At 30.6% G+C, this 27,301-nt stretch overlaps 2 protein-coding genes across 2 annotated transcripts; one reads left to right on the top strand and one right to left on the bottom strand.

Annotated features, from left to right (window-relative positions):
- Nucleotides 1-9,129: 9,129 nt before the first annotated feature.
- On the top strand, nt 9,130-16,659 carry LOC103485910 (endoglucanase 7). Its single transcript, XM_008443691.3, has 5 exons — nt 9,130-9,851; nt 11,722-12,026; nt 14,020-14,617; nt 15,788-15,966; nt 16,081-16,659. Exons 1-5 carry the CDS (start codon nt 9,449-9,451, stop codon nt 16,480-16,482), a joined length of 1,887 nt encoding a protein of 628 aa, XP_008441913.2. The 5' UTR covers nt 9,130-9,448; the 3' UTR covers nt 16,483-16,659.
- A 2,075-nt stretch (nt 16,660-18,734) lies between these two features.
- On the bottom strand, nt 18,735-27,092 carry LOC103485909 (beta-hexosaminidase 3). The gene is made up of 14 exons (XM_008443690.3): nt 26,470-27,092; nt 26,018-26,098; nt 25,012-25,047; nt 24,801-24,912; nt 23,616-23,686; nt 22,935-23,065; nt 22,797-22,862; nt 22,622-22,722; nt 22,073-22,132; nt 21,890-21,923; nt 21,340-21,438; nt 21,212-21,271; nt 19,817-20,067; nt 18,735-19,131 (listed from the first exon to the last, which is right to left on the bottom strand). The coding sequence occupies exons 1-14, from the start codon at nt 26,818-26,820 to the stop codon at nt 18,965-18,967; spliced, it is 1,620 nt and encodes a 539-aa protein (XP_008441912.2). The 5' UTR covers nt 26,821-27,092; the 3' UTR covers nt 18,735-18,964.
- Between the last annotated feature and the right edge of the window lie 209 nt (nt 27,093-27,301).

The following is a 27,301-nucleotide window of genomic DNA, read 5'->3' as shown; positions in this document are numbered from 1 at the left end:
GCATAAAAATAATAATATTCATATCGATGCAGAATGAAAATTGGAACCTACCATCAATATTGATACTTCAATTGGTGTCTAAAAGTTATTAAGTATTAGTAGTGACGACCATCTTATCATATTCATTTGATATTGAGTTTTGTTTAAACATTCCATCGTCTTTTATTGAACCAAAATATTTATAAATATTATTTTTAAAGTTGAGTTTTTTTGTGTTGTTTTCAAGTATAGAAAAATGAGTTTTTTTGTGAATACATTTTAAAAAGAGAAATTTTCATAAATATACCAAACTAATAAAATATTTACGGTCCGTGTAACAAAACCCATAAAATTAGTCATTTTTTAAATATTCCAAGTTTAACCTTTCATTCTTTTTTCCTTTCCTCTCTTTTTTTTTTCGATATAATTTCTTTCCATATTTCTTTCTATCATCTTTTTCTTCTTTTTCTTTCTTTTTTATTTCTTTCTATCGTCTTTTTTTCTTTTTCTCTTCTTTTTATGTTTAGATTAGGGTAACCAAATTGATCGTGTATTTTTTTTAGTAATCAAATCGATTGTGTATAAAGAATTTGAAAAAAAAAATTACGTCGTTTAGTTTAGGATAACCAAATCTAAAGATCGTGTATAAACAATCTTGAAAGAAAAATCGTTTAGATTGAAGTAGTCAAATATGAACGATTGTGTAAAAAAAATAAACAATTGTGTATCAAAACAAATTTTTAAAAAATTGTTTAGCTAAATATAAACGATCGTGTATCATAGAATCTTAAAAAAAATAAACCATCGTGTACCCAATTTTGAAAAAAAAATCGTTTTGATTTGGCCCACAAATCTAAACGAGCCAAATCAAAACGAGCAAGTAACAAATTAAATGATAGAATTGAAAAAAATAAATCGTTTAAATTTGGCTATCCAAATCTAAACGAACAAATCTTAACGATCGTATACAAATGATAACCAAATTTATACGATCGTGTACCAAATATACTACACGTGTTGTTGGCTGGTCATTTTTGGGCTTTTTCGTTTTGGGAATTGTTCTATACAAGTGTAATATTTTGTACTTTGTTATATTTTTTAAAATATCCTTTTAAAAATTCTCAGTTAGCTACGGTAAACATTATTTAAAAACACCCAATTTACTAAAGTATGCACCATTTTTTACGATTTTTACTATTTGGCATTTATCATTTTTTTATTATTTGCTACGGTGTTCATTATTTTCTTGTCAAACTAAAATAATCTACATCAGAAACGCATATTATTATAATCCAAACTAAAACAATATACACCTGAAACACAAACTATTATAATTCAACTATAATAACCTATAACTATAATAACTCACTCTTTATCTCAAACATCTCTTAAGAGACTGCTACCATCTACGACTGATAAATAATGATATTATAAACGAGTCGCCACTATTCTTCCCATCTTCCTTTTTCCTTTTATTATTTCTTCTTCTCCGTTCTTCTCCTCACTCTAGCTATGGTGCACTCGCTCCATGCGGAGGCATTGTGCATTGCCTGACACCTCCTTAGGTGTTTATATGGTTTCTCTTTTCTGAAATTTCAGCATTTTATAATGTATTGAATATAAAGTTTAGAATGTTGATGTCCATATGAAATATCAACGTCGGTTAACTGAAAATTTTATTACGACTCAATTAGACTATAATTAACAATTTTTAACGATGATTTTTGTAAAGTAAGACAACATTTAGATGTATTTTTCAAATATCAATGCAAGGGCATAAATCTAAAAATAGATAAGAAAAATAATTACAAAATATTATTATGTATTATTAATAATTTGTTCTCAAATATAGCAAAATGAATCAAAATATTTATTAAATATAGCAAAATCTCATATTTTATTAATGATAGACCCTGATAAACGTTGTGTTATTCATGTCTATCACTGATAAAATATAAAATTTTACTATGTTTATAAATATTTTCAGCATTTTGTCATTTACATTAATTTTTCATTAATTAACTACAAAATTAAAGGAGGCATGAAATATTTATATATAAAAATATTGTAAATGGTTTGAATCCCTTCTTCTCTTTTTCATTCTCCCTTTTCAAGTCAAGAAGACGGAGCGGGAATCTTTCTTATGAAATTGGGAATATTGAATGGAACTTGAATAAGGAGCGGAAGTGTAGCGGACAACCTGAAACTAAAGACTTTCTTTCTTCTGTCTTTATCCGGACCACAAACTAGAACTATAATCAAACTATGTGAATTTCTTTTCTAGGCTTTCTTCTTTCATTGCGTTTTCCCGTCTTTTTTCAAGCAAAATAGGACTTTGATATTTCCATTACATCTTTAAAAAATCTACAAATCACAAAAAAAATAAACATCAAAATGAGTAAACTCATATAAATAATAGATATATTTACTTATTTGAAAATAATAAAATATTTATTTAAAGGTTAATTTACATATATATAGAACAAAATATGAAAATATTTACGGCCTCTATAACAAATAAAATAAAATAACAACCCATAAAATGAAGTCACCATTGTTTTTCATAAATTTCGTATTTTTCCTTGTTGGTTTTGAATTTTTCGAGATGAGTATTATGGAAGAGGAACTATAAGAAAGAAAGAAAGAAAAGATGAAAAAAAATAGAAGAAATAAAATCTTGAAAGAAATCTATATTTTATTTACCCAAAACAAAATGAATGAAATATCTGGAATAAAAATAAAAATAGAAGAAGAAAGAGCTTAAGAAATATGGAAGAGAGGATGAATAAATCATAATAAGAAGAATAGAGAGAAATGATGAATTGTCCGCAATATCAATAGCAAATTTAGAATTTATGAAAAATTTCTACCGCCTTCGTAGACCTTTTGGTTTTGTTAACCTAAACACTAAATATTTTAGTGTTTGGTTATATTTATGAAAATTAACTAATTATTAGTTCGTGTGTTAAAATAAATTGTTTGACAACTCCTAAAAGTAACTTTGGAAAGAGTTTAAAAATCTTTTTGGTGAGATTTGGGTTTGAAATATTAAACCAACAACAGAGAGAAATTTGAAGTTCATAGGACGAATTGTACTCTAAGGGTTAGTTACAAAGCTTTTGGATTATAAATGAACTAGTTGTCGTGAAACATAAAATAAGCAACAAAATATATTAAATAGAAAATATTTTGACATTGTTATTGTTGCTTTTTAATTTTCAATTGATTAATTGAAAATTAAGGATATTATGTAGATCAAATAATAATAAAAAAAAAGAATACAAAAAAGATTATTTTGGCACTTAAAATCGTGAGAGACGGTTTGGATGGAAGGAATAGAAATAAGAATAAGAGTGAAGAATGGGAAAGGATAAAAATCCCGTATAAGGTTACATAAGAATGAATGTAAGTCCAAGTATGAACGCATGGTGCTTTTGAAATGGAAATGAATTATTTAATAAAAATGATAAAAGAACATATGTCGTGTGACATGCTTGGAATATCCTAAATTTTATATGTTTGGTTTATACACATCATCATTCATTTCCTGCCCAACAAATATTTCTAATATATACTTTTACAATACTTGGAGATTAAATAATACCTCAATTAATATGGTAGGATGGGACCTATTTTGGTACTTCAATTTCTGTAATGTTATGGTTTGGTTTGATTTTATTCAATTTTACCAAAAAGAAAACGTCAGTCAATCGAATAGAATCCTTGAATTATGAAAATTTATGGAATGAATAAAATGAAGAGTCTATAGTTTTAGTTTACAAAGACGTGGAATTGTGACAGTAACAACAAGGCCTATGACAACTTAAATGCTTCACAAAAAGAAAAAAAAAAACGATGAGAGAAAGAAGGAGATTAATTAAGCTTAATTAATTTAAATACGTATATATCTACATATGCTTTCACCATTGATTTTTCTTAATGTTTGCTTTGCTTGCTCGATTATATTTATTTAAAATCGTGTTATCATTATGTTAATTGAAGTCATGTTTGACAACCATTTAGAAGGTGTTTAGGCACAAACTATTTTAACATTATAATAACCATATATTGTTTTGGTAAATACTATTTAAAACTCCTCAATTAGTTACCATCCAAAGCTATTCCAAAGCACTCATTGTTTGCTATATTTATTATTTGCTATCTTTTTTAATATTTTACATTCACAATCTTTTTTCGTTGCTATAGTCTTGGTTTATTTTTTTCTTGAATTAAAATGATTTGCATATAAAAAGCATATTATTATAACTCAAACTAAAATAAAACATCAAACACACATTTTTATAATTTGACTATAATAACACTAACTTCTTGCTAAAAATGTATTCGGTTTTTGTTTTTTTATTTTCAAAAATAAATTATGAACACTACTACTTCTTTTTGGTAATAATTCAAATGTTTAAGGACGATAAAAGTTAGAGGACCAAATTTTGGATTGAAACAAGTATGATATAAAAAAGATCGAATAAGACTTAAATAATTAACTTTAGAATAACGATGACCAAAATAAGACGAGAGTCTATTTGAATTGATTTAAGAAAAACGTGTTTTTTGAAAGAGACATTTTTATTTAAATTTCCTTTGATAAAAAACTGTTCAATAAGAAATTTTGAAATTAATCACAAATTGTCACGTCATTTACTAAAATAATTACATTTGAGATTAACTAAAAATTGACATGTGTTCCAAATTAAATTTAAAGATAAATTGATCAATTATAATATTGTTAGATGACTTTATTATGACAATCGGATCAAATTAATTATTTTAGTTCAATTAAATATCAATTGCTTGGGCATGAAATAAACTTAATTTAGCCCAAAAGTTAAATATGACCCAAATCCATGTGATTGAACCAATGAGTCTGGATGGTGGACCAACTACGCCCAAGTCCATAAAAACACACCAGGGGAGGAGTTCTCTTCATTTGTGGGACGGGAATTTTTTTGCTGTAGAAGGCCTTCTCCAAGAGCTAGAAGACTCCCCAACTTCTAAAGTTGACGTCCTCCAAGATTGAAGCTCCTTTGAATATACAAGCTTTATTCCAAGACTCCAACTTAAAAAATATCACGTGTTTCACTTCCTCAAATTAAGCGTAAGCATCCAGCTGAGAGAGAATCAGATTATCAAATTTTAGAGATCGAACCACATCGCATCAAATCAACGTAAGTACAACATCAACACAAATTCAACTCCACGAACTAAATTTCTCCAGAAATCTCGTGTGAACAAAAATATTTAAAATACACTTCAAAAGCTAACACATACTTAAACTTTTTTCTTAAATGATTTGTTTTTTAAATTAAACACTTAAAAAATATTTTCTTTAACCCACTATAAAGGTAAATCTTTTTCTCAGCTTGGATTTAAGGGATGAAATAAGATCGAAAATTTTTTCTTTTACCCTCAAGTTATATCAAACACTTTTCTTTTGCCTTTATGTTTTAAAAAATTTATACCCATAATAAGTTAGTTATATGACATAAAATTAAATTTGCATTCATCTTAGCTTAAACTTTTGAGTTAATTGGTGATGAAGTTAATATGATATAATATACGGTCCAGAATATTCTATATTTAAATCTATATGTTGTTGTCTTCTCCCCTTCTTCATATTTCAAGCTCACGGATAAAGAAGAGTTAGATGATATACAATTAAATTCAACTTCACTTATATGAATTTAAGTTTTTAGTTCGTTTTATAATTTAAGAAAGTTGAAAATGAATAAAAAAAAATTATTTTTGTAACACCTCTTTTACTTAGGATAGAATACTTCTTTTTTTCGTAAAATATAATTCTAAAACTCCTCTAAAAGTAAAGTTTATCCTCATAGATTAATATCGGTCTTTTTGAACATATTTTTCTTCACTAGATCACATATTTACTAAAAGAAAAAACTATAGAAGGTCATCCGATATAAGATTGTCAAAAAATATTTAATTTTGAAGCTTCTATATGCTCGAGTCATTGAAAAAAAAGATTAGTAGTAACAACTATCAAATCCTTTTAAATTTATTTTTTACCATATTTTTATATTTTTGAAATCACACATTCAAATATGAAATTGGTTTATTCATGTACTCCTTCATTTTGATGTTATATATTTTTAATACAAAGTTATAATAACAACTTCGAAATAGTAAAATTATAAGTACATACAAATATTAATATTTGACAATATGATCTGACTAAAATAAATTAGTTTCTTTATCGATTAGTTAAAATGATGAAAAGCGAACTTTAATAAATAAATATTTTATTATTTTTAAAAAAGTAAATCTGTCCATTGTTTATATTATAAATTATATTATTGAATCACTTTATACGTATCTTGTAGATTATTCTTTTCACATTATAATAGAAATATCGACGCGGGGATCGAAATTTAAAACTATGGTTATTTCTCAAAACACATGCATTGACTAAATAGGAAACTTGTTGGATAAAAGGCTGTCAAATGAATGATGTCAAGAAGATTGGAATTAGAACATATAAATATGTGTGTGTTTATGTATGTATATATGTTTTTATTGAATAATATAAATTTTGAAAATTATTCTTATTTTAATTGCATGAATTATACATAACTGGCTACAGCTTGCAAATTTAAAAAAAAAAAAAAGTGTAATAATAATAATAATAATAATAATAATAATAATAATAGTTATTATTTTCGTTTATTGAAGTAAACAAATTCACATATATTTTCTATGGTTTTGACTTAACATTTATTTAATATTTGAAGAATTTATAGGAATAAAAAATAATAAAATTAGAGGAGAGACGGCATGCCAATGCCATTACATATTATATATTATTGTGTCAATATAACAGAGCTTAATATAATAAATAAAATAAATACAAAAAAAAAAAAAAAAAAAAAAAAGAATTTCAAAGGTAATTGATGTGGAAGAGAGATATTCTCTATCTACAAAACAAAAACACATAATCCAGCTTCCACCTTAATATATATCCGAGAAACAATCTTCTACGGCCGGTTCCTGTGTATCCTATTTCTTCACCATTTGGTCTATCACTATTTAAAATTACAAATAGATGCCCATCTATTTGTAATTTTAAATAATTATTTGTGAAACGAGCGTATACGATATTTTTATAGGAATAATTACTTATTTGTGTGTGATGAGGTTGCTTCTATTAGATTTTTAAGGCAAATTCTCCAGAACGATCATGCAGTGTTCAAGGCCAAAATGAGTACAATAATTAGAATATGCTTTGTCATTACGAGAAATTGTACAACTTCAATTGTCTTAGTTTACTTTAGAATGGTTGACAATTTAAGGTATTCAATCCACTGGCCAACTATGCAAACTCGATTGATGTTCACTAGGAAAAGTTCAAAGTGTTTCCTACTTATCCCAATGATAATTTTTCATTAGAAAATATTGAACGTTTTCTTTCTTCTTATCTGAAATTGTCAAATTACCCATTTATGAAAAGATTGTTGGAATAAATGGTATGCGACCATATTCATCTAGGTTTGCATTATTGTTTCATAAATGAACATGTCTTTTAGAAAACAACTAACTTGAAGAAGAGACACGACTAGTCGAATGACCACACAAATAGTCTACAAATACGTATCTTATTGAAAAATTGCTTAGCAGAATTTTGACAAAATATTTATCCATTTTGTAAAGTTATTCAAGTTTTGTTCACTCTCACAAAGTATAGTTTATTGGATCTTGTGGATGATATGTTGCTTTCATGAGAAAGTTAATATATTATATCCTCAGAGAATTACTCATAAAACTCAAGCACTATAGCGCGTATAATATTGTCTTAAGAAGATTACATAAGTTTGTTGGGCTCAGATTCTATTTAGTATATCATATTCTATATATTTTAACTTCTTTGATGATATTCGAAAACAAAATTTACATCAAAGTGATTTAAGATGTTATTGAAATTCAAATTTATATTTAATAAAAAAACAATTAATCTTTAAATGATCTAATAAACACAAAACTAAAAGTTCAAGAATCTAAACTTGCACATAATTGAAAGTTTAGAGACGATTATAAACTTTTAAAAGATTAAAGATTAAAAAAGACAAACACGAAGGTTCAATAAATTTGTATTTCTCATCTCTACGTTTAGGATGGAGATGATAAATAAATTTCCAAACCCACCTCAAAACTCTCAATGTCATAAAAAAAATTCAATGAAACTATCACGATGTGGTTGTTTTCCTATAATCATTGAATTTCAGTTTTATAATCATTTGTTTTAATTTGTTATTTGATTTATTTTTTATGTTTCTCTTTTATATATTTTAATGGTATAAAACTATGGATTATATTGTAGCAGACCCTTCAAAATAATATTTCTACCACCAAATTGATGTAATTTAAATTTAGAAATCTTGTTGCCTTTAGAAAGGAAAATGATTTTAGAGAATTAGTCCACAAAAAACTTGATTTGACATCTTTGGCCTCACTATCCCACATCTTTAATTAGTTGGTTCTTAAGTTTGTCTCTTTTTCCTTTTTTTAACCACTTCCTCCTCATTTTATCCAATTGGCTCTCCTGTGTGCTATTTTATTCTAAGTTATCATTTACCAAATGTTATGTCAAACAACTTTCTCTTGTTGTGTTGGCCTTAGTATTGCTCTTTTAATAAATATTAAAAATTCTCACTAAAAGTTTAGTTTTTATAAAAAAAATTTATATACCGACTCACCCATTTAAATAATATAAATATTAACTGTTAGAAATATTTAAATAATATCTATAATTAAAGTGGGGACTATTTCTAAATTAATTAAAATTTAGTGGAATCTTGATTCAACTAGTATATAAAGAAACTTAAGATTATGATCCTCAATAGATCAAAATAATAACCATTCAGTATTTTATTGTATCTTATCAAGAGAAAAATTCCATTGAAAGCATTCAAAATTTTGATTGAGAAAGACAATAGCCATTATATATCTATCATCGATTACTATGTAACTTATTGTTATTCTTGACAATTGAATAGAAACGATCTTGAGTTAATTTATTAAATAGATTTAAAGTATTTATTCTAAAAATAACATCCTAATGTTTAATAAAATTATATATATATATATATATCATTTTCTTAGACTGATTGACATTATAGATGAGAAAGAAGAAATTAAAAGCATTTTTTAAAATACAAAGACTTTTTTAAACATAAACTCTAAAAAGCCAAGGAAAAATTCGGCCTTTCTCCATTGACGGTTTCAAACTCAAGCATTTCCCCATTATATATATATATATATATATATATAGAAAAACAAAGCCATTTTTCCACAAATTGACTAAAACATCCGACTCCGACTCCGTCTTCTCCAATCCTCTCAAAATCGCCGTCGTATTCACACAGCACTCCGATGAGAGAAGAGAAACAGAGTAAATCAAATTAGGCGAAAAACAGAGAGAAACATAAATCGAAGTAGCTAAATGCAGGGCGGAAACCACTGGGGAGGGCCACTGGAAGTGATCGATGACAACAACGGCGGCGGAGGTAAGGATCATGATCAGAGGAGGGCAGCGGAGGATTGGGATAGAGCGGCTCTACGATCGCAATCGTTCAATCAGAACGAGCTTGATGAGACACAGAGGAGTTGGCTTCTAGGTCCCTCGGATGGGAAGAAGAAGAAGAAATACGTTGACCTAGGTTGCGTAATGGTGTCGAGGAAAGCTTTGAAATGGAGCTTGATTTCGATTTTGATTGCGTTCTGTGTGATCGGATTGCCGATCATAGTGGCTAAAACTTGGCCGCGCCACCACCCTCCGCCACTTCCGCCTGATCGCTACTCCGAAGCTCTTCGTAAAGCTCTCCTCTTCTTCAATGCTCAGAAATGTAAGTTTCCCTCTAAAACAATTCTCAATTTTTTTTTTTTTTTTTTTAAATAAAAAAACAAGTTTTAACGAAATACATATATATTTTTGAAGACGATGGATTATAAGAAAACAAATTAAATTGATTAATAAAAATCTAAAAATATTATTAGATATGTAGAATCACTTTTGAATTACGAATGAAATGTAAGATAGAATAACATACATATATATTGAAATTTTCAAGTGTATATGAATTAGAAGGTATTCTACACCGACTTGTTATTAAGAACTATATTTCAAATTTTAGTAAATACTTAATAATAATGGCTACAAAAAGAATCCAATCTTCTTACAAACAAAATGCTTCCAACTACCTACAAATTTATAGCTAATTAAACGTTAATTATTATATTGACTTCTTTGAAATCACTTTCTAAACCACAGAGGTTTAATAATATTTTCTTATTTCATCAAATATTGGTCTAGACAGCAAATAATTATCGAAAAGCAATATAAAAGGAAAATTATTATTAATTAATTAGAATACATGAATACAAATGAATAAGTCAAAATGACTCCCACATTCTTTCAGATGGAAAGAAAAATAAAACTAATTTTGTTGATTTTATATAGCCAACACCAATTTTCTTTGCAAGAAGATTGTTATGTTATTGGTATAAAGATTTTTAGGATAATATTCATATTTTAAAACCATTAGGAAAAAGAAAAGTAAAAATAAATAAAAAAAAAAATAATAATGGTGGTGATGATAATAATAATGAGGGAAATGGGTTTGGAAGCTTTGAATGAAATCACGCATGAGGAAGGAGGTTGCAAGAAGAGAACGTTGACGTAAATTCTATAGGGCTATTTTATTTAATGTGTATTCAAAATAGGAGAATTTTGTGCCCACCCTGTGGCCCCAATACCTTGGATTATGCTCTTTGTCTTCTTTCTTTTTTCAATTTAAATAAAAATCTTATAAACAATAATTAAGTATATAACAATACTTTAAAAATTACAACAAAATCTAGATTAATATTTACAATATGGTATTCTATTAATGATAGATTTTGATAAGTTTTATTATATTTGTAATTTTTTAAAATGTTATTATATACTTAATTATTTCGAATCTAATTGCAATATATATATTTAAAACTATGCCAATCATTTATTTGTTTATTAAAAAAAATACTCTTTTAATTTAATCCTCAAAATTTGAAGTTGTACCATTTTGGTGTCCGACTTATTATAATAGACTTGTTTAGCTATTGTTTTAAAAAGATATACAATTTAGTCTTGAATTTTTAAAAATTAAATTTATAGAGTAACTTTATACTTTTATTTTAAATAATTAAAAAAAAAAGGTATTTTTTTAAAATGATATCATATCTAAAATTATTATTTTTTTAAATATAATATAATTGTTTTAAGAAATCAAAATGAAAACATTATTGATTTTTGTTGGAGGTAGAAAGACAAAAACAAAAACATTTTGAAATGGTAATTTTGGTCGGAGTAGTTTTAGAAATAAGATTTTGAAAAAGTATAAAAATTAAAAACAAAATTAAAAGAGTGAACAACGAAAGTAGTAATTAAACCTTTTAGTTAAATCGTGCATAAGTTAAGTAAAGTATATATACACACTTAAGGGTACATAACACCTACTACAATAATTCTTCTTCTTCATAGTCACGTACACACAGAGAGAGAGAGAGAGAGAGAGAGAGAGGGAGAGAGAGAGTTTTTAGACAAATAGAACCAAAGCTTCAACCCAAAAATCTAACATTAGATAATGATCATTTGAGGAAGAAAAGGAGTAGTAATTAATAATATATATATATATATATATATATATATAAATTTGTATTTTGGATGGTGTGTAGCTGGGAGATTAGGAAAAAGCAACAACATAAGATGGAGAGGGAACTCAGGGGTAAACGACGGGAATGATACATTGGCAAAAGGAGGGCTTGTTGGGGGGTACTACGATTCAGGTGAGAATAGTAAATACAATTTTCCGATGGCATATTCAATGACTATGCTGAGCTGGAGCTTGATCGAGTACAGTCACAAGTTTAAGTCTATTCATGAGTATGAGCACGTCAGAGACCTCATCAAATGGGGTACTGATTATCTGCTCTTGACTTTCAACTCTTCCTCCACCAAAATTACTCAAATTTATTCTCAGGTAATTCACTTTCCTTCTCCAATTAATTTGTGTCTCCTTATAGTTAATTACTTACTTTGCTATCACCTACCATGCATTTTTCTCCCTCATGCCCCAACCCCACTATTTTAATTAATATATAGTCATTTATAAAGAAAGAAAGAAAAAAAAAAAAAAAAAAAACTCACCCTACTGCATGCAAAATTAAGCAGAAATATAAGATGAAACTAAAAGAAAATAGTACACCTTGGAAGACCAGAATTAATGTTCAAACATCATAATCCACAACCACTCACCAAAATGACACATCTTCTCAACCTTTTGTACTCCTCACACCTTTAATTCCTCTCTCAAAACTTGAGAATATAAAATGAAGTTAACTAAAATTAGCTCGTTGAAACTAGAAGGAGTTAGGATTATGATAAACCTAATGTTATGATAAGTTTAGGATTATGATAAAATGTGTTTGGGGAAGAGTTATGAAATAAGTGTTATGATAAGATGCTTTGAGAGAAGGATTATGTGGGTAGGGTTATGATAAAATGTATTTGAGAGAAGGGTTATGTAGATAGTGTTATGGAATTTGTTATATATATATATATATATAAATTCAATATACAAATTTCGTATATTTAATTTATCAAATACTTCTAGTTTTTGTAAAAAAATTTCCCTTAATTTTTTTAAATACGACGTTGATTTTCAACCTATTTCAAGTAATCTTTATGTGCGAGTACATTCTTTTTTTAAATTCATATTTTAAATCTGATACGTGAATTTCGTATATTTAATTTGTCTTAATTTATTTAACTACAATGTTCATTTTTAACATTTTTTAAGCATACATTACGTTTCAATAAATTGATTTTTATGAATGTGAAACACAACACATAACGTAACTAAGTGCAAATAATAATTGGAAATATGAAATACAGAAAACAGAAAATAACAATCAACGCTTTTACCAACTATAGTTTTGTTTTTAGTGAAAAATTACAATGAATCTAGTTTTAGGTTTCTCTTCCATTTATTTTAGTCTACTTTTAAAATATTAACTTTAATTTTTATTTTTTTCAACGATGATTTATATACTTTAAAAATATGTATTTTAGTAATTTTGTAACAATTATTGGGCAAAATATTCATGAACCTACCGCCTCTAATAACAAAAAATTTGTTATGTTAATTTAACCAAGGTTAATTTAACAACCAAAATAACATTATGAAGGTGGAAAATATATAAACAAGCTGCCTCTAAATAATAGGTTTGTTGAAATTACATCTCCACTAATTTTTAATTTAATCAAATAGTCCTTATAGTTTTTTAATTGTTGTAATCCATTTACGGTAGTTTGTTAAAATTTTACCATTTTCTTTTTATTGAATTTACATTTCTTACATATTTAAGCTAATTAACAAAAAATACAATGAGGTTGAGATTGATATCAAAATTTTAATTTCACAAATATATTGATATGGATTCGAACATAGAGTTGATCGAAGATAAACAAATTAAAAATTTAATTGTATAATCGCAAAAAATTATCTAATTCAAGAGTGAAAGAAGAAATTAAAATTTTAATAACATAATGGTATCAAATTCATAACTTAAAAATGAGTTTGTAATTTTAAAATAAAAATATTAAAATTAACAAAACTCAAGAATAATATAAAAATTATAAATAAGGAAAAAAAAGGATTAAGGAGGAGTAAAGAAAGCGTAGAGCAAGAGTGGAAGAATGAGGAAGAGTTAGAAGAAGTATGGAGGAAGAGTTGAAGTAAAGATGCCAGAAATGTTTATAATTAAGAAAATTTGGAAGTAATTAGAGCATAAAATTGTTTGAAGTGTATAGAGTCCACCGCTGCTTCTTTTAGTGTTTTGGATGTGAGAGCATATATATATATATATATGTACCTTTTTTTTCTTTTATGAATTCAATTAAACTTGTGTTAGGATGATTTTATAAAACTAATTAGTACGAAGAAATAACAAAGAAAGAGACGTAACAATTAGGTGGGAGGATCGCAAAATGGATCCCAAATCCCCGACGATTCCACCTGCTGGCAGAAGCCGGAGCAAATGGACTACAATCGACCTACACAAACCACATTCCAAGGCCCCGATCTCGCCGCTGAGATGTCCGCCGCTCTCTCCGCCGCCTCCATCGTCTTCCGCGACCACCCTCTCTACTCCGCCAAACTAATCAAAGGCGCCCAGACGCTCTTCGCCTTCGCTCGCGATTCCGGCCGCCGCTCCCGCTACAGCCGCGACAATGCCTTCATTGCCGCCGCCTACAACTCCACTGGCTACTACGACGAGTACATGTGGGGAGCCGCGTGGTTGTACTACGCCACGGGAAACGCATCGTACTTATATCTGGCGACGTTGCCGGGAATACCGAAGAACGCTAGGGCTTTTAATGTGACGGCGGTTTCGAGTGTTCCGAGCTGGAATAACAAACTGCCGGGGGCGATGGTGTTGTTGACGAGAGTGAGGATGATGCTGAATCCAGGGTTTCCGTATGAGGAGATGTTGAGTATGTATCAAACGGTTACGGGGCTTAACATGTGTTCTTATCTGAAGCAATTTCGTGTCTACAATTGGACTCGAGGTACCTTTCCCCAACTCTCTTATTCCTCTTCAAATCACTTCATTCACCCAATCTGCTTCTCAAATGTACGTTTTCTTGTTTCTACTTTTGCTTTTACTTCATTTATGTTCATTCGTTTACTTAAATTAAATAAAAATGATAAATGGCAGGTGAAACTATATCCATTCTTAGAATAAATATTATATAGTTTGAAAACATAGAAACCAAAATCAACCGAAATAAAACATAGACAGACTAAAATAAGTTTCAGTTTTAGGTAATTTTAAATCTAAATGAAACAAGCGACTACTAAGTGGTAAGTTTTAATTGGTTCCTTCACCAAAACTTAGAGTTTGATTCATTAAAGTTTTAATTTAGAATTGTGTTAGAGGAATAAATTTGATAAGTTTGGGTTTTGTCATTATTGGTGTTTTCATAAATTAGAGCTAGTTAATTTAGAATGATACAAAAAAATTGATAGAAAGATCTCAAAAAAGGTAAGTCATATAAATTATGGTCGAGTTGAACTCACTTTGATTAAAATAAACTACTTTGGTTCAGAAAGTTTTAAAAGGTTCATTTTAGTTCTTTCATTCCATTTTCATTTTATCTTTATGATTCGATGGTTTTGATTTTTAATATTATGCTTCATTTTTTAAAATTTTATAATTATGTAGGAAATAATAACCAAAATAGTCACCTTTTATAAACTTGAAAAATATAAGAACAATAAACCTCGTAAAAAAGTATAAAGATGAAAATTAAGAAAAAAAAAGAGTTGAAAGTAGGTGTAGTCCAAGTAAAATTAGGATTAAATTGAAGGCAATTAAATAACATGTTGATGTTATTTATTTACATTTGTATCCAATTAATTAAGATGGCCATATACCATCGTCTTTCGTTTAATTAACCGAAACCTTTCAAAATAAATTGAAGGAGTAGCCCCCTAGCTACCCTGAAAACACTCACAAAAAAGGGATAATGATAGAGAGGAGTGATATTAGAACCCTATTAGAATATTAAGGGTACATTAATTAGTAATTAACTAGAAAAAGTTTGTTAATTATACTTTGTTGGATATTGATAGGTGTACTATAACATATATTAATAAATTATGTTGTTGATTGAGACCGAGAGTTAGAAATATTTGGAAAAGTTGGATGTTTTATGGATTTTTTCAAAACTTTTCAGGAGGAATGATGATTATGAACAAAGGACAGCAACAGGGACAGAATCTCCAATATATAGCAAATGCTGCATTTTTGGCAAATTTGTTTGCTGATTATTTGAACTCCACTGGGGTCCCCGGCTTCAACTGTGGCCCTAATTACATTCCTTCCACTCTTATTCGCAACTTTGCCACCTCCCAGGTCCCTACTCTCTACTCACTGTTTCTCTTTCCTTCTATATCTTTTCTCACTTATATTATCTCATCATTATCACTCTAATTTAAGTACTTCTCTCTGCCTGAATTCTAACTACAGATTGATTACATTCTTGGCAATAACCCTTTGAAAATGAGCTATGTTGTTGGCTATGGCACCAAGTTCCCAAGACGAGTGCATCACCGAGGTGCATCCATTCCTAGCGACAACAAATACTACTCGTGCAAGGGGGGATTCAAGTGGCGAGACAACCCCGGTCCCAACCCCCACAACATCACCGGTGCTATGGTTGGTGGTCCTGATCAATTCGACAAGTTTCATGACGTACGTACTAATCCAAACTACACAGAGCCAACTCTAGCTGGTAATGCTGGCCTTGTTGCTGCTCTTGTTTCCCTCACTACTACTGCTGGCTTTGGCATTGACAAGAACACCATCTTTTCTGGGATCCCGCCACTTGGTCCCAAGACGCCACCGCCTCCGCCTCCATGGAGGCCGTGATGATGAGTTGTTGCTGGTGAAAACTAGGCCAATTAAATCATCCCTTTTCTCTCAATCTTTCTATTGTTTTTTCTTCCGGGGCCTAATTTTCTTTCTTTGTAGCTATTAAATGAAACTTGAGTTCTTTTATATATATATATATATATATATATATATATATATTTATATACGTTCATTTTAGAAGTTTTCCACACTATAAATGATTCAAAGTATTAACAACTCCCTTGGAAAAACATCTAGCCATAACATAAAGTATACAAATACTCTTCATCTACAAAATATTTTCGTCATTATGAACTTTTTATTCATTGAGTTTAACCATTTTATTAAGAGGTCATCCACTAGGAGTGTTCTCAAATAATAATAACAAAAATCTCCCATTCTTCTAATTCTAACTTCACCGTCCAAACTTTTTCGGTGAACTACCACATTAGTGTTTTATATTTTTTATGAGAATAAATTTGAAATTTAAGTTATCGAGAAATAGTTTCAAAATAATTAAATATATATCAATATTTAAAAAAATTATAAATATAGTAAAATCTGTTAAATTCTATCGATGTAGAAGTCTATCACTAATCACCAATATTTGCATCAAGGGGGAAACCAATCTTTTTTTCTAAAAAAAACTTCTTCTAGCTATCCCTTTTTTTTCTTTTCTTTTTTACAAAACTTAGGTGGATGACCCGTTGAGGATTAAGTAGAAATTGGATTTGAAAAGTTTGTTAAGAAAATGTAAAATTGAAGACGATTTAAGGAGAGACAAAATGATTTTTTCATTACGTGGACACTTCATTTAAATTTTAACAAGTATAAAATATATTAGAATTCTTTTTTTGTTTTTTTGGAAAAAGGTTAATTTTGTTTATTAATATATTTATTTTGGGTTAGAAACAACACTTTTTTGAATGCTATTAGTAGATAAATAGATATTATGGGCATATGAGCAGTTAGTTAAGAAATTTGTTAGAGAAGTTTGGGTACAAATATAATGGTTGAGGGAGAAGGAAGATGGCCATTAATTTTTTGAAAATGAATTAAGGGCAACTAGAGAAATTAAGGAAGTATTAGTGACAGAGATGTTGGGAACTTCTAAAGCTTAAGGTTTGTTAAACATTTTGCAAATGAACAAAATAACATTTCTTCTATATTAATTTGTTTTGTGTAATTGGGGTGGGATGCACTCATCATACAATCTCTTCTTACACACCACAATTTCATTGCCTACCTGATCTAAGGTTAGATTGTTGGATGAAAATGAAAATTAGAATAAGAGGAAAACGAAGGAGAAGAGGATTTGGCAAAATAAATGAAAATCTAAGATTACACATCGTTCCTCCAACACTACGACATACAATTTGGTTTGAGTGTGTTGTGCACCCAAACGCACAACGAATACATGATTTTTCTTTCTTTGTTGGCTAAAGAGTATAGTTGCTTGTTGGTTCTTTGGTAGTTTATTCGAGTCAATGGCCAACTCTTTTGGTTAGCTAACAATTAATCATTCTTCTAAACTTGCAAAAGGTTTATTTGGTCCAATATTTAGACAACTAACATGGAAATGAGATGCCATACTAAATAAATGGATAGGAATAAAAATGGATAACCTATCTATTTTATATACGTGCTTCGATTTGAATTCTAAATAGTTGTAAACTGTCCACGTAATAACACAAAATATATGCTAAACTTGGCTAATATTCTACAACTTCATGAAAATATGGAAGTATGAGTGCTTAAAATGACATTTGTCCATTTTCATTTATGGAAAGTGGAGGATTGGTAGCCCATGGAGCGGTGTGAATGAAGATAAGTAGAGGTTAATAAAATGAGGAGGAAATCTTGGGTGCTAGTCTAGTCGGCTGTATGCAACTTTTACAGCCCAATCATGAGTCATGTACGTCCATTCACTTTGAGCATTAAAAACCTTTGTATTGGATATAATTGTCGTTCACTTCTATTCTATAGATCTCTCTCTTTCTTAACTAACGTTGAACAACTTCATTTGCAATTCTTACACTTCGGTAGGGTTCGATCAAATCACTACGAAATGGAATGTATGTTGCCATGTCTATCAACCAAAAAGTAATTTTGACCCAAGGAAATGGCATGCTATCTTCAAAATGAAGGAGAAGAAAAGGGTTTATCTCCCTATTCAACTTCCCCATGCAAGGGTATTTGGCTTCATCAAATATTCACTTCCTTTGGCTTTTATTTTCTTTATGGATAAGAAATTTTCCAATGTAAAAAGATTCGTTAAAGTAGGACAATAAGTCCTAACAAATCATGACATAAATATAATAATAATATTCTTTGCAAACTGTTCCAATTTATTCAAAAGAATGAAACAGAGATAAGAAAACACCTACATTCCATAATTCTATATCACATCCCTATACCAACCATGAACCGCTTCCTAAATTCATGGTGAAGAGAAGTATCTTAATCAAATAGACTATGAAAGGGAGACTAACCTGGATTATCACTGCACAAAGCAAGAGCCAGGACCCCAAGGAGCAGATCTGCCGAGTCCAGATACCGGAGCGGCATCGATCCCTCTCTGATTCAGTAAACACCTGAAATGTGCTAACCTTGCAAAAACTTGACTGGGGTCTTTAGCCAGATTGTCATATGGAGTCCAAAGACGCTCTTTCAGTACATGATCACCAAAGGAACTTGTGTTAGCACTTAGCAGTCAATTAAAATGGAGTAAATAATGAGCTAAATCAGAGAAGATAGAGCCTAAGAAGGAGTCATAAGAATGTGAGACACGGAAATGCAAGGATGCGTTTATTAAAATATACATTTTCAAAAATATATATCATTTTTATACTAGAAGAAAATTTAAAGTAAATGGCTGATGCATTTATATGCTTAACAAATTAGTTTGATGTATTTCACAAGCAAATTTATTATGATCATCATATATGTGTCTTTTCAATCTACTTAGCAAGTGTTCTATGAATGCCTAATACATTTTTTACACAAACAAGTGTACAATAAGTGTTGGAGTGTTGGACATGGACATGCTAGACAAACTAACTAAAGTAATGTGCCCTGAGCAATAGAGGACTTGTGATTTTCTTCCATATTTAATTTGGCCTTTGGGAATGTGGGAATGTGAAACCACATCTATTGTATATAAATTAAATTATAAAATATTGCATTGCCTGAGCCTTTATATGTCATAATTTTGTACCATAAGCAACGTTCTGTACAGGGTTTGGTGAAATAGGAACTATCATGCGCCAAGTACTTCTATAATTTGGATAACGTAAATATTACAAAATTGATACCATAACGCAAAACTAATAACACAATAACACTGACGTACCGGCAGCGGCTGCAGCACGAGGCCAAATAGTTTGCTCAATATTTGACGCATCAACAACTTCACCCCACATGCATACCTCTCCACCTATGACTAATTTTTGTTGCCGAGGATCTTTGATATTTTGAAGCGGCTCATTTGTATAGAACTGCTCCCAACTTGTGTCTATGTGGTCCAAGTACCAACTATCTTGGTTGCTAACAATGCATCTTAACCCAGCTGCAACAACCTTTTGAGCAACACCAGTTCCTAGCCTTCAAAATTAAAATGATATAAAATAGCAATCTGGCAAGGTTAATAGGGATGCCTCAGTTGGATCCATTTCAAACAAATAACCTTTTTTAAAATTCTATTTTCTTAGAGGTTTGTATATTTGTCTATGTTAACAAAACAACAATTAAGTAATACAAAAAACGTATAAAGATTGACACAGATATATGTGGTTCACTAATAGTGTGTTAGCTACGTCCACAAGGCAGAGGGAGAAAATTATTTTATAATAAAAATTGGCGCTACTAGGTTTTGGAGTATATATTGCACATCTATAAACCCTAGGGTCGAAATCATAAATAACTCATAAAAAGGCACATGTGCTCAATTTACGAAAATTGAAGAGCTTTAGGGGGCGTTGGTCCCATACCCCAACCAAGGCACACTGTCCATGGTTCCTGCGAGACCTCCGTACTAGGTTGTTCGTAGTACTACATAACGAATTCAAGACACTCCAATAGTATAATATGTACCAGGAAGAATCTAACTCAATTGTAAAGAAATCAGCATACTTCTCAGAATGTTCATCACTTGGGATAACATCAGTTTTGATATAGCTCGTTTAAAAGTATCATATCTTGGTTAAAAGACAAATGAAGAAACCAACTTTGGTAGACATATAGCAGAACCGGATAAAGTAATCCCCTTCATACTTTGAGAAGCTTAAATAAATTGAAGACATTTACTCAGGTACATGACATGGCACTTAACCCTCTCCAATACAGTTAATCTCTCAATCGTCACTAACCAAAGTAGCCAAGATAAGGTAATTATCATTTTTAGATGTTATGCACATTGCACAATTATGTATTTTTAAGCTTAAAAGAAGTTGATGCCTCGTTATAAACAAAATCATGCAATGATAGTGGTCCGTAAGATAAAGCAAAATAATATCAGTAGTAGTTCAAGAAACTACTTTTAAACAAGGATTTGGTTTTGACATCCTATTACGGGTTAGGTTAAAAAGGCTGAAACATATAAAAGCTAAACCTAAATGATTTTTTCCCAATAATGAATCCTGAGCAATCTACAAAATTGTTTTATAAAAGAAAAAAGAGTTACGTAATTGCTAAAAAACTATATGGTTCACTTTGTGAAAGTTTATACTTGGGAGTGCGTATGACATACCAGTTATGCACAACAGTCTTTCGACTCAATTCGCTGCCAAAATCATTAAAGGTCTCTTCCCTGAAAATCTTCCTCAGTGAGATAAGATAGAAAGCTGTTGATGGTTAAACTAAAGCAGAAGCACATACCAGTTTACAAGTTCATATCCATGTGACAAAGCTATCTTTTGTGCTCGCAGGACAAAATACTTGTAAGCATCCGATTCTTTCATACCCTTTTTTCTTAACCTGTTCATTAAAAAGGCAACACATGTTTATCGCAATACTGCATTCGGGTGGATGCAGACTGTTTCCAGACAACACATATGCGTACATATAGTATACAGAATGGTTTAGAATATAAATGGTCATCAAATTCAGAAAAGTCAGCCATTATAGAAAATAGTGAAGACAGAGGTAACCACTTACCAACTTAAAACACACCCTATCCTAAATCGCATCAGAATTCCTCTTCCTACCCTCAAGAAATTTCTGAACTTTCTTTTTACATATTGAAATGTACCATGTTTCCAAGCTTGAAGCATCACATTAATGTTAAAAGAATAATGATAAGATCAGGAACTGATATCATTTAATCAGAAGTATGGCATGACTTTATACTTATAAGATAGACAAAAAGTTCTCCTAAGTATGGTTTATTTTACTTAAAAGTCAGGAGTCATTGAAGTCAGATTATTACCAGTTTCTTATATGAGGAGTCACTGTCCAGCAAGCTGAAAGTAAAATTGAGAGGGTCATGTAATTATCTAGGTGATCAATGATTTAATTAAATTTCAAAGCTGAAATATGACATGAAATTAATAAAATAATATTTTGCAGGATTTTCATGACAACCAAAGTATCATACAATTGTTAAACTTACTTGTATTGACTTCATCGCCTCCCAAGTGAACAAATCTATATTTAAAGATCTTGCTGAAATCTGAAAAACAAGAACCGCAATATGATACTTGATACCTTTATCTCCTAAAAGAAAGATCTTTAACTAAATGCTTGGTTCAAAACTGCAGGATTTCCAAATAATTGAAGAACCAAGATGATAGTAGTATTGCAAGACGGCCTCTCATTTCATGAGTCCAGGTATAAAAGATCTTCCAGCTGACTACTATAACCAGAGACCATTAAATATTCTATCCTTTCCAGCAAACTAGAGAATGTTCGTTAATGCACTTATTTTCTGAAATTAAAAAAAAAAGTGTATAATAGACTGAAAGTTTCATTTAAAAGTTCATATATTTCTCTTCGAAACTCAATTTATAGAAAAACATCAAAGTTGAGAAAATTATTTATTTGTCAAACCTTCTCGCACTCATTTTTTGGAAGGGCCTATTTTAATTCCGCTAAGAATTTGAATGTAAATCTTTTTCCTTTTTAAGCATTTATAAAAATTTTATGGAAGATGTGATATTACCCGACAGTATTCCATTTATTACTCTAAAGGTGAACTCATTACTGACATCAAGTGGCTGCTGACAGTCCTTCGATGGCCACAGAGCAGGATAGCCAACTCCCCTAAAAAGTGAAACCATCAGGTCCTCACATAAGTTAACATAGTGAATCAAATAGAACAAAAGGTCAACAGTTACCATGATAAAGCATGTCCAGGAACATCAACTTCAGCTAATACACTGACTCCACGGCGTTGTGCATATCTACAAAATTTAGAACAAAAATGTTAAAATCGAACCTATCTCTTAGTACATCCAAGAAAAAAGGATGCTCACCTCACAATTTCTGTAGCATCCGCAATTGTATACCGTTCTTGTTTAGAATAAGCACCAAACCAAAGGTTTGGAAATGAAGGTATCTCCAATGGGAAAGATTGTGTATCGACAATGTGCCAGTGCAACACATTCTGCATAAAAAGGGTTAAAGTTGATAGTTGTTAGCAACGTTGGGAACTGCAGCAAATGCAGGTCGTTTATATCAATTATGTGGTCAAAATCTAACTGAATTTTCCTTTTTCTCCTCTCCATCCACGTTGCACGAATTACAGCTAAATTATCAAGCTCGATTGAAGCACCACACATACCTTGCTCTTTTGGAACATCGGGAGGACTAATTATGGATGGAAGAGTCAAAAAAGTGGGTGAACAGAACAAAAACAGTGATGAAAAGAGAATGAAAGATTTGATTTTTAAGATGACCAACCACTTCAACATAATTTCCGTCAAGGTAACCAAGTATCTGTAGTATATTGGTCGTAGCAGTTTCGACATTTCTATTGATAACTTTAAAAACTTCTCTTATTTTTAACTAAAAACCCAAATTCTATGTGGTCTACTGGGTAAGAATAGTTGGAAACTGAAAAAAGTCAACAGCTAAAAAACCCTGTTTTGAGCTAGTATTGTCTGCAAACTAATATCATATTTTAACGCACAACTTAGTGAAATTGAATTCTATACCAGCTTTGCATATGCCATAGAATCAATCACTTTCTTTATAACTGGCAATGGCTGATAATGTCGAGAAGTATCTGCACAAAGGTCATTTACAGGTCAGATTAGCAAGTCATGATTGTAGTTGGCCACCCGAGTCACGAGAGTGTCAAACAAATAAAAAAATCACACGAAATCTCCATTATATTTTTAACTTCACTGTTGAAATAATTCGGAAAGTTCACTACCCACAGCTATCATGTTCCGAATCTCATCCCTTTTACATATGGAAGGCAAACCTTCCTTTGAGCCTTAGTATTCCTCGAGTTCAATCCAAGTTTCAACCAATAATATATAACAAATAAATAGTGTAAACCGTGTTTGATAGCATAGGGTTCCATCTCAAAACCAATTGGCAATGAGAGGAGTGACCTATCTACCTTATAAGGGGTATGAGTCCCCTTGGTTTTTCCAATGTAGGACTCAACAACATCTCAACATTTTCCCTCAAGATGATGCCTCTTTGGGTTCACTTATCTTGGATTGAATACCTGTTTGGGCTTAATGACTTTGATACCATGTTTGATTGTATAGGGCTCCATCTCAAAACCAATTGGCAATGAGAGGAGTGGCCCATCTACCTTATAAGGGGATATGAGTCCCCTTGGTTTTTTCAATGTGGGACTCAACAACATCTCGACAGGGTATAGGCTGAAAATTCACTGCAATCATTTAAAAACAAGGAGAGTTCAACCATATGAACAACATGAAACGCCATCCTTGCCTAATTAATATGCATGGTCCTTCCATAAAATTAAACCTACTATCCTGGCTAAAGAGAATATACCCATAATCTGCTTGTTTAAATCGATAGATAGCTAACATAAAGTAACTAAATATATAAATAAAAGAAAACAAATTTGTCTTTTTGCGATGTTATAGCACTCATTAGAAAAAGTAAGTAATATTTTGAAATATTAAAATTTCTGTCGACTGTCACAATTCCACAGCAAGAAACAATATAAGTTAATGACAAATTAAATAGACTACAGCATAAAAGAAACAAAAAGGAACTGAAACAGGACAGGGAGCACCACGTGAACTTATAAAAGAGAGCAAGGAAACCAAGCAAGCATTTCTATCATGTCACGGTTTTGCTCAAGGATGTCATTCAAGCAAAATTTGACATTGGAAAGTTCAGAAGCATCTCACCAATTAAGAGCCCTCGATAGGAGAACCTTGGCTGATCAATAATATTCCATGGTACCATGCGAACTTCAATTACCCTTGATTCAAAATTGAAAGAGCATAATTGGCTGAAGGTCTGCGTAATTTCACATTAAAAAGACATTTTCAATATTTTATTATTCCCTAGGGCTCCAAAAATTGTAACCTTCAAGATGTATGAGTCTCAGCAAGTAACCTGAAGACCATGCAAAGCCCCATAAACTGTACGAGCCTGCATAGTTTGAGAAAGTACTTATTGATTAGGGACAAGAGCTACAAGTATATATTGGGCGCCCCGTAATAATAAATACAGAGATAATTATACTTTATCAAGCAAAATATATCAAGAGAAGACTACTGACCCTTGATCAAGATGACCAAATATTTAAATTTCTTTCATTTTCACTTATGGTTATGACTTTCACTTTTAACCTCAATTCTAGATTTGGAAAACTCGAAATACAAGAGCCTCACTAAAATTGGATTCGATGAATCTAACTGAACATTTTCAGCCTAAACCACCAGATCAAGTGGATAAAACATGGTACAGTCTGATTGTGGTGTATTCAAAGATCGAGTACTATGAACATAATTATCTTAAAAAATTGAACATTGCCCATGCCAGTTTATGGAAAGAACTTGATTATATAAAAGAACTTAAGTCGTCATAATAAATAATAATATGAATTTAAATTTAAACACCAAAAAAAAAAAGAAAGGTAAAAAAGAAGGGAAAGAAACGTTCATTATTTTTATTTAAATAGGAAATCTGAAATTCAGATTAAGCCAACTATTGAACTTATTTAAGGAACTATATATACTTATAAGGCTACAACAATTTGTAGCTAGTATCAAGTTATTCCAGTCAATGTATTTCTGAATTTTAAAAGAAAATCCAAATACAACTCAATTTTCAATCTATTTAAGATCTATGAATTCAACTTTGAACATGAACCAAACAGATTTGGGAAAATACTAGTGATAAAAGAAACACGCATTAATCAAAATATTTACAACATAAGCATGTTTGAATCAAAATGCACAAGCCAACTAAAATTCAACAACTATTTTTTACATTGATGGATGTTGCTAAGTTGAATCAGTATTTTCCCCATTTATGAATTCAACTGTTTCACTTTTAGTGAACTTTTAATTGCCTAACTATCAAGTAAAGAGAGTAGGTGAAGGTTTGGTTCACCCACCTTGAGATATGCATAGGCAGGTTTTCCAGGCGCAGGTCCAGGGACTGATAATCTGTATGATTCGTCTACACCATATTGTAACTACACCATCAACATGGAAATTTCACAAAATTCATACGATAATCGATGGCCAAAAAGATTTGATTCTAGAACAAATTACAATTCATTTGATAGAAAATAGAACCCCAGAATCAAGAAAATTTGAACTATCAACCAATTATATCATTCAAAATTGAAGAGTACGTTAAAAACTCCAAAAGCATTATCATATCATCTTCCAGAGATCGAAGAAACGTGAATTGAACTTGAACTTAAACTAAGAAACCACGAAAAAAGAAAATGTAGAACAATCTCACACAATTTCAAAAGTTTTCCAGCTCAACAACTCCAAAGTCGGCCACAAATCTAGAATAACGTCAGACTAAAAAGGGAATCGGCAAAAACATAAATACCTCATCGGAAGGCGAAGAGACAACAATGTGGATTCCATGAAGCAGAGAAGAAGAAGCAAAGCGAGAGAGGTTCGCATCAACAACATGAGCAACACGAACCAAATCAAGCAACCTAGAGAATCCATCCTCAAGTATCCGGGAAGCATCGCTGAAGTTAGAGCCCTCAGTAATGAGGTGAAAATCCTTGGCAACATAGAACCGATGGTGCCCACCGTGAGTGACGGAGACCGGTAACGGCCATATCCGCACACCTCCAGCAGTCTCATTGCTCCGAGGAGCGGCGAAAGAGACTGAAAAGTAAAAAAAGAGCTGCAAAAGCAAAATGGGAGAGGAGTGATAGTGAAGTGCCATCGAGTGAAACAACAACAACAACAACAACAACAACAACAACGAAAACAAAAACAATAACAGTGGAGCGTCACTGGAGGTGAAATGCGGTTGGGAATTGGAATAGAGAGTAGTTGAATAGTTGGAAATGTGATTAAATGAGTGAGAAATGGAGAAATTGGAGCAGCTACGAGAGAGAGTGAGTGAGGAAGATAATGGGAAAAATTATTAATAAATGATAGACGAAGAAGAAGAAGAAGAAGAAGACAAGGAAGAACATGCACCTCCAATATCGGATCTTTTCTTTTTCCATTTAATTTCAGGTACGTACCGGCCTTTTTGTTTTAAACGTCACTTTCTCGTGATTTAATAAATAAATTTATAATTCTATATTTTTAGAGGAAAAAAAATTAATGTCTTCTTCTCTTGGTTCAATCGAACATTTATAACTCCGCCATCTCATCTTTTGTTTTCTTAACAATATCAAGATTATTATATTGGTGTT

The sequence above is a fragment of the Cucumis melo genome, chromosome 5 (genome assembly GCF_025177605.1).
Source record: "Cucumis melo cultivar AY chromosome 5, USDA_Cmelo_AY_1.0, whole genome shotgun sequence".
In the NCBI taxonomy this organism is placed as follows: Eukaryota; Viridiplantae; Streptophyta; class Magnoliopsida; order Cucurbitales; family Cucurbitaceae; genus Cucumis; species Cucumis melo.
This window is presented reverse-complemented; position numbering and strand designations above follow the sequence as displayed.

What these genes read in the sequence shown, in the direction of transcription:
- LOC103485910 (XM_008443691.3), top strand. Translation starts at nt 9,449, where the DNA reads ATGCAGGGCGGAAACCACTGGGGAGGGCCACTGGAAGTGATCGATGAC. An exon ending in CTTCTTCAATGCTCAGAAAT is followed by an intron (nt 9,852 to 11,721) that starts GTAAGTTTCCCT and finishes GATGGTGTGTAG; the next exon opens with CTGGGAGATTAGGAAAAAGC. An exon ending in TGTCTACAATTGGACTCGAG is followed by an intron (nt 14,618 to 15,787) that starts GTACCTTTCCCC and finishes AAAACTTTTCAG; the next exon opens with GAGGAATGATGATTATGAAC.
- LOC103485909 (XM_008443690.3), bottom strand. Translation starts at nt 26,820, where the DNA reads ATGGCACTTCACTATCACTCCTCTCCCATTTTGCTTTTGCAGCTCTTT. An exon ending in ACTCCTCATATAAGAAACTG is followed by an intron (nt 21,439 to 21,889) that starts GTAATAATCTGA and finishes TTTAATGAACAG; the next exon opens with GTTAAGAAAAAAGGGTATGA. An exon ending in GGATATGAACTTGTAAACTG is followed by an intron (nt 21,272 to 21,339) that starts GTATGTGCTTCT and finishes GAAGATTTTCAG; the next exon opens with GGAAGAGACCTTTAATGATT.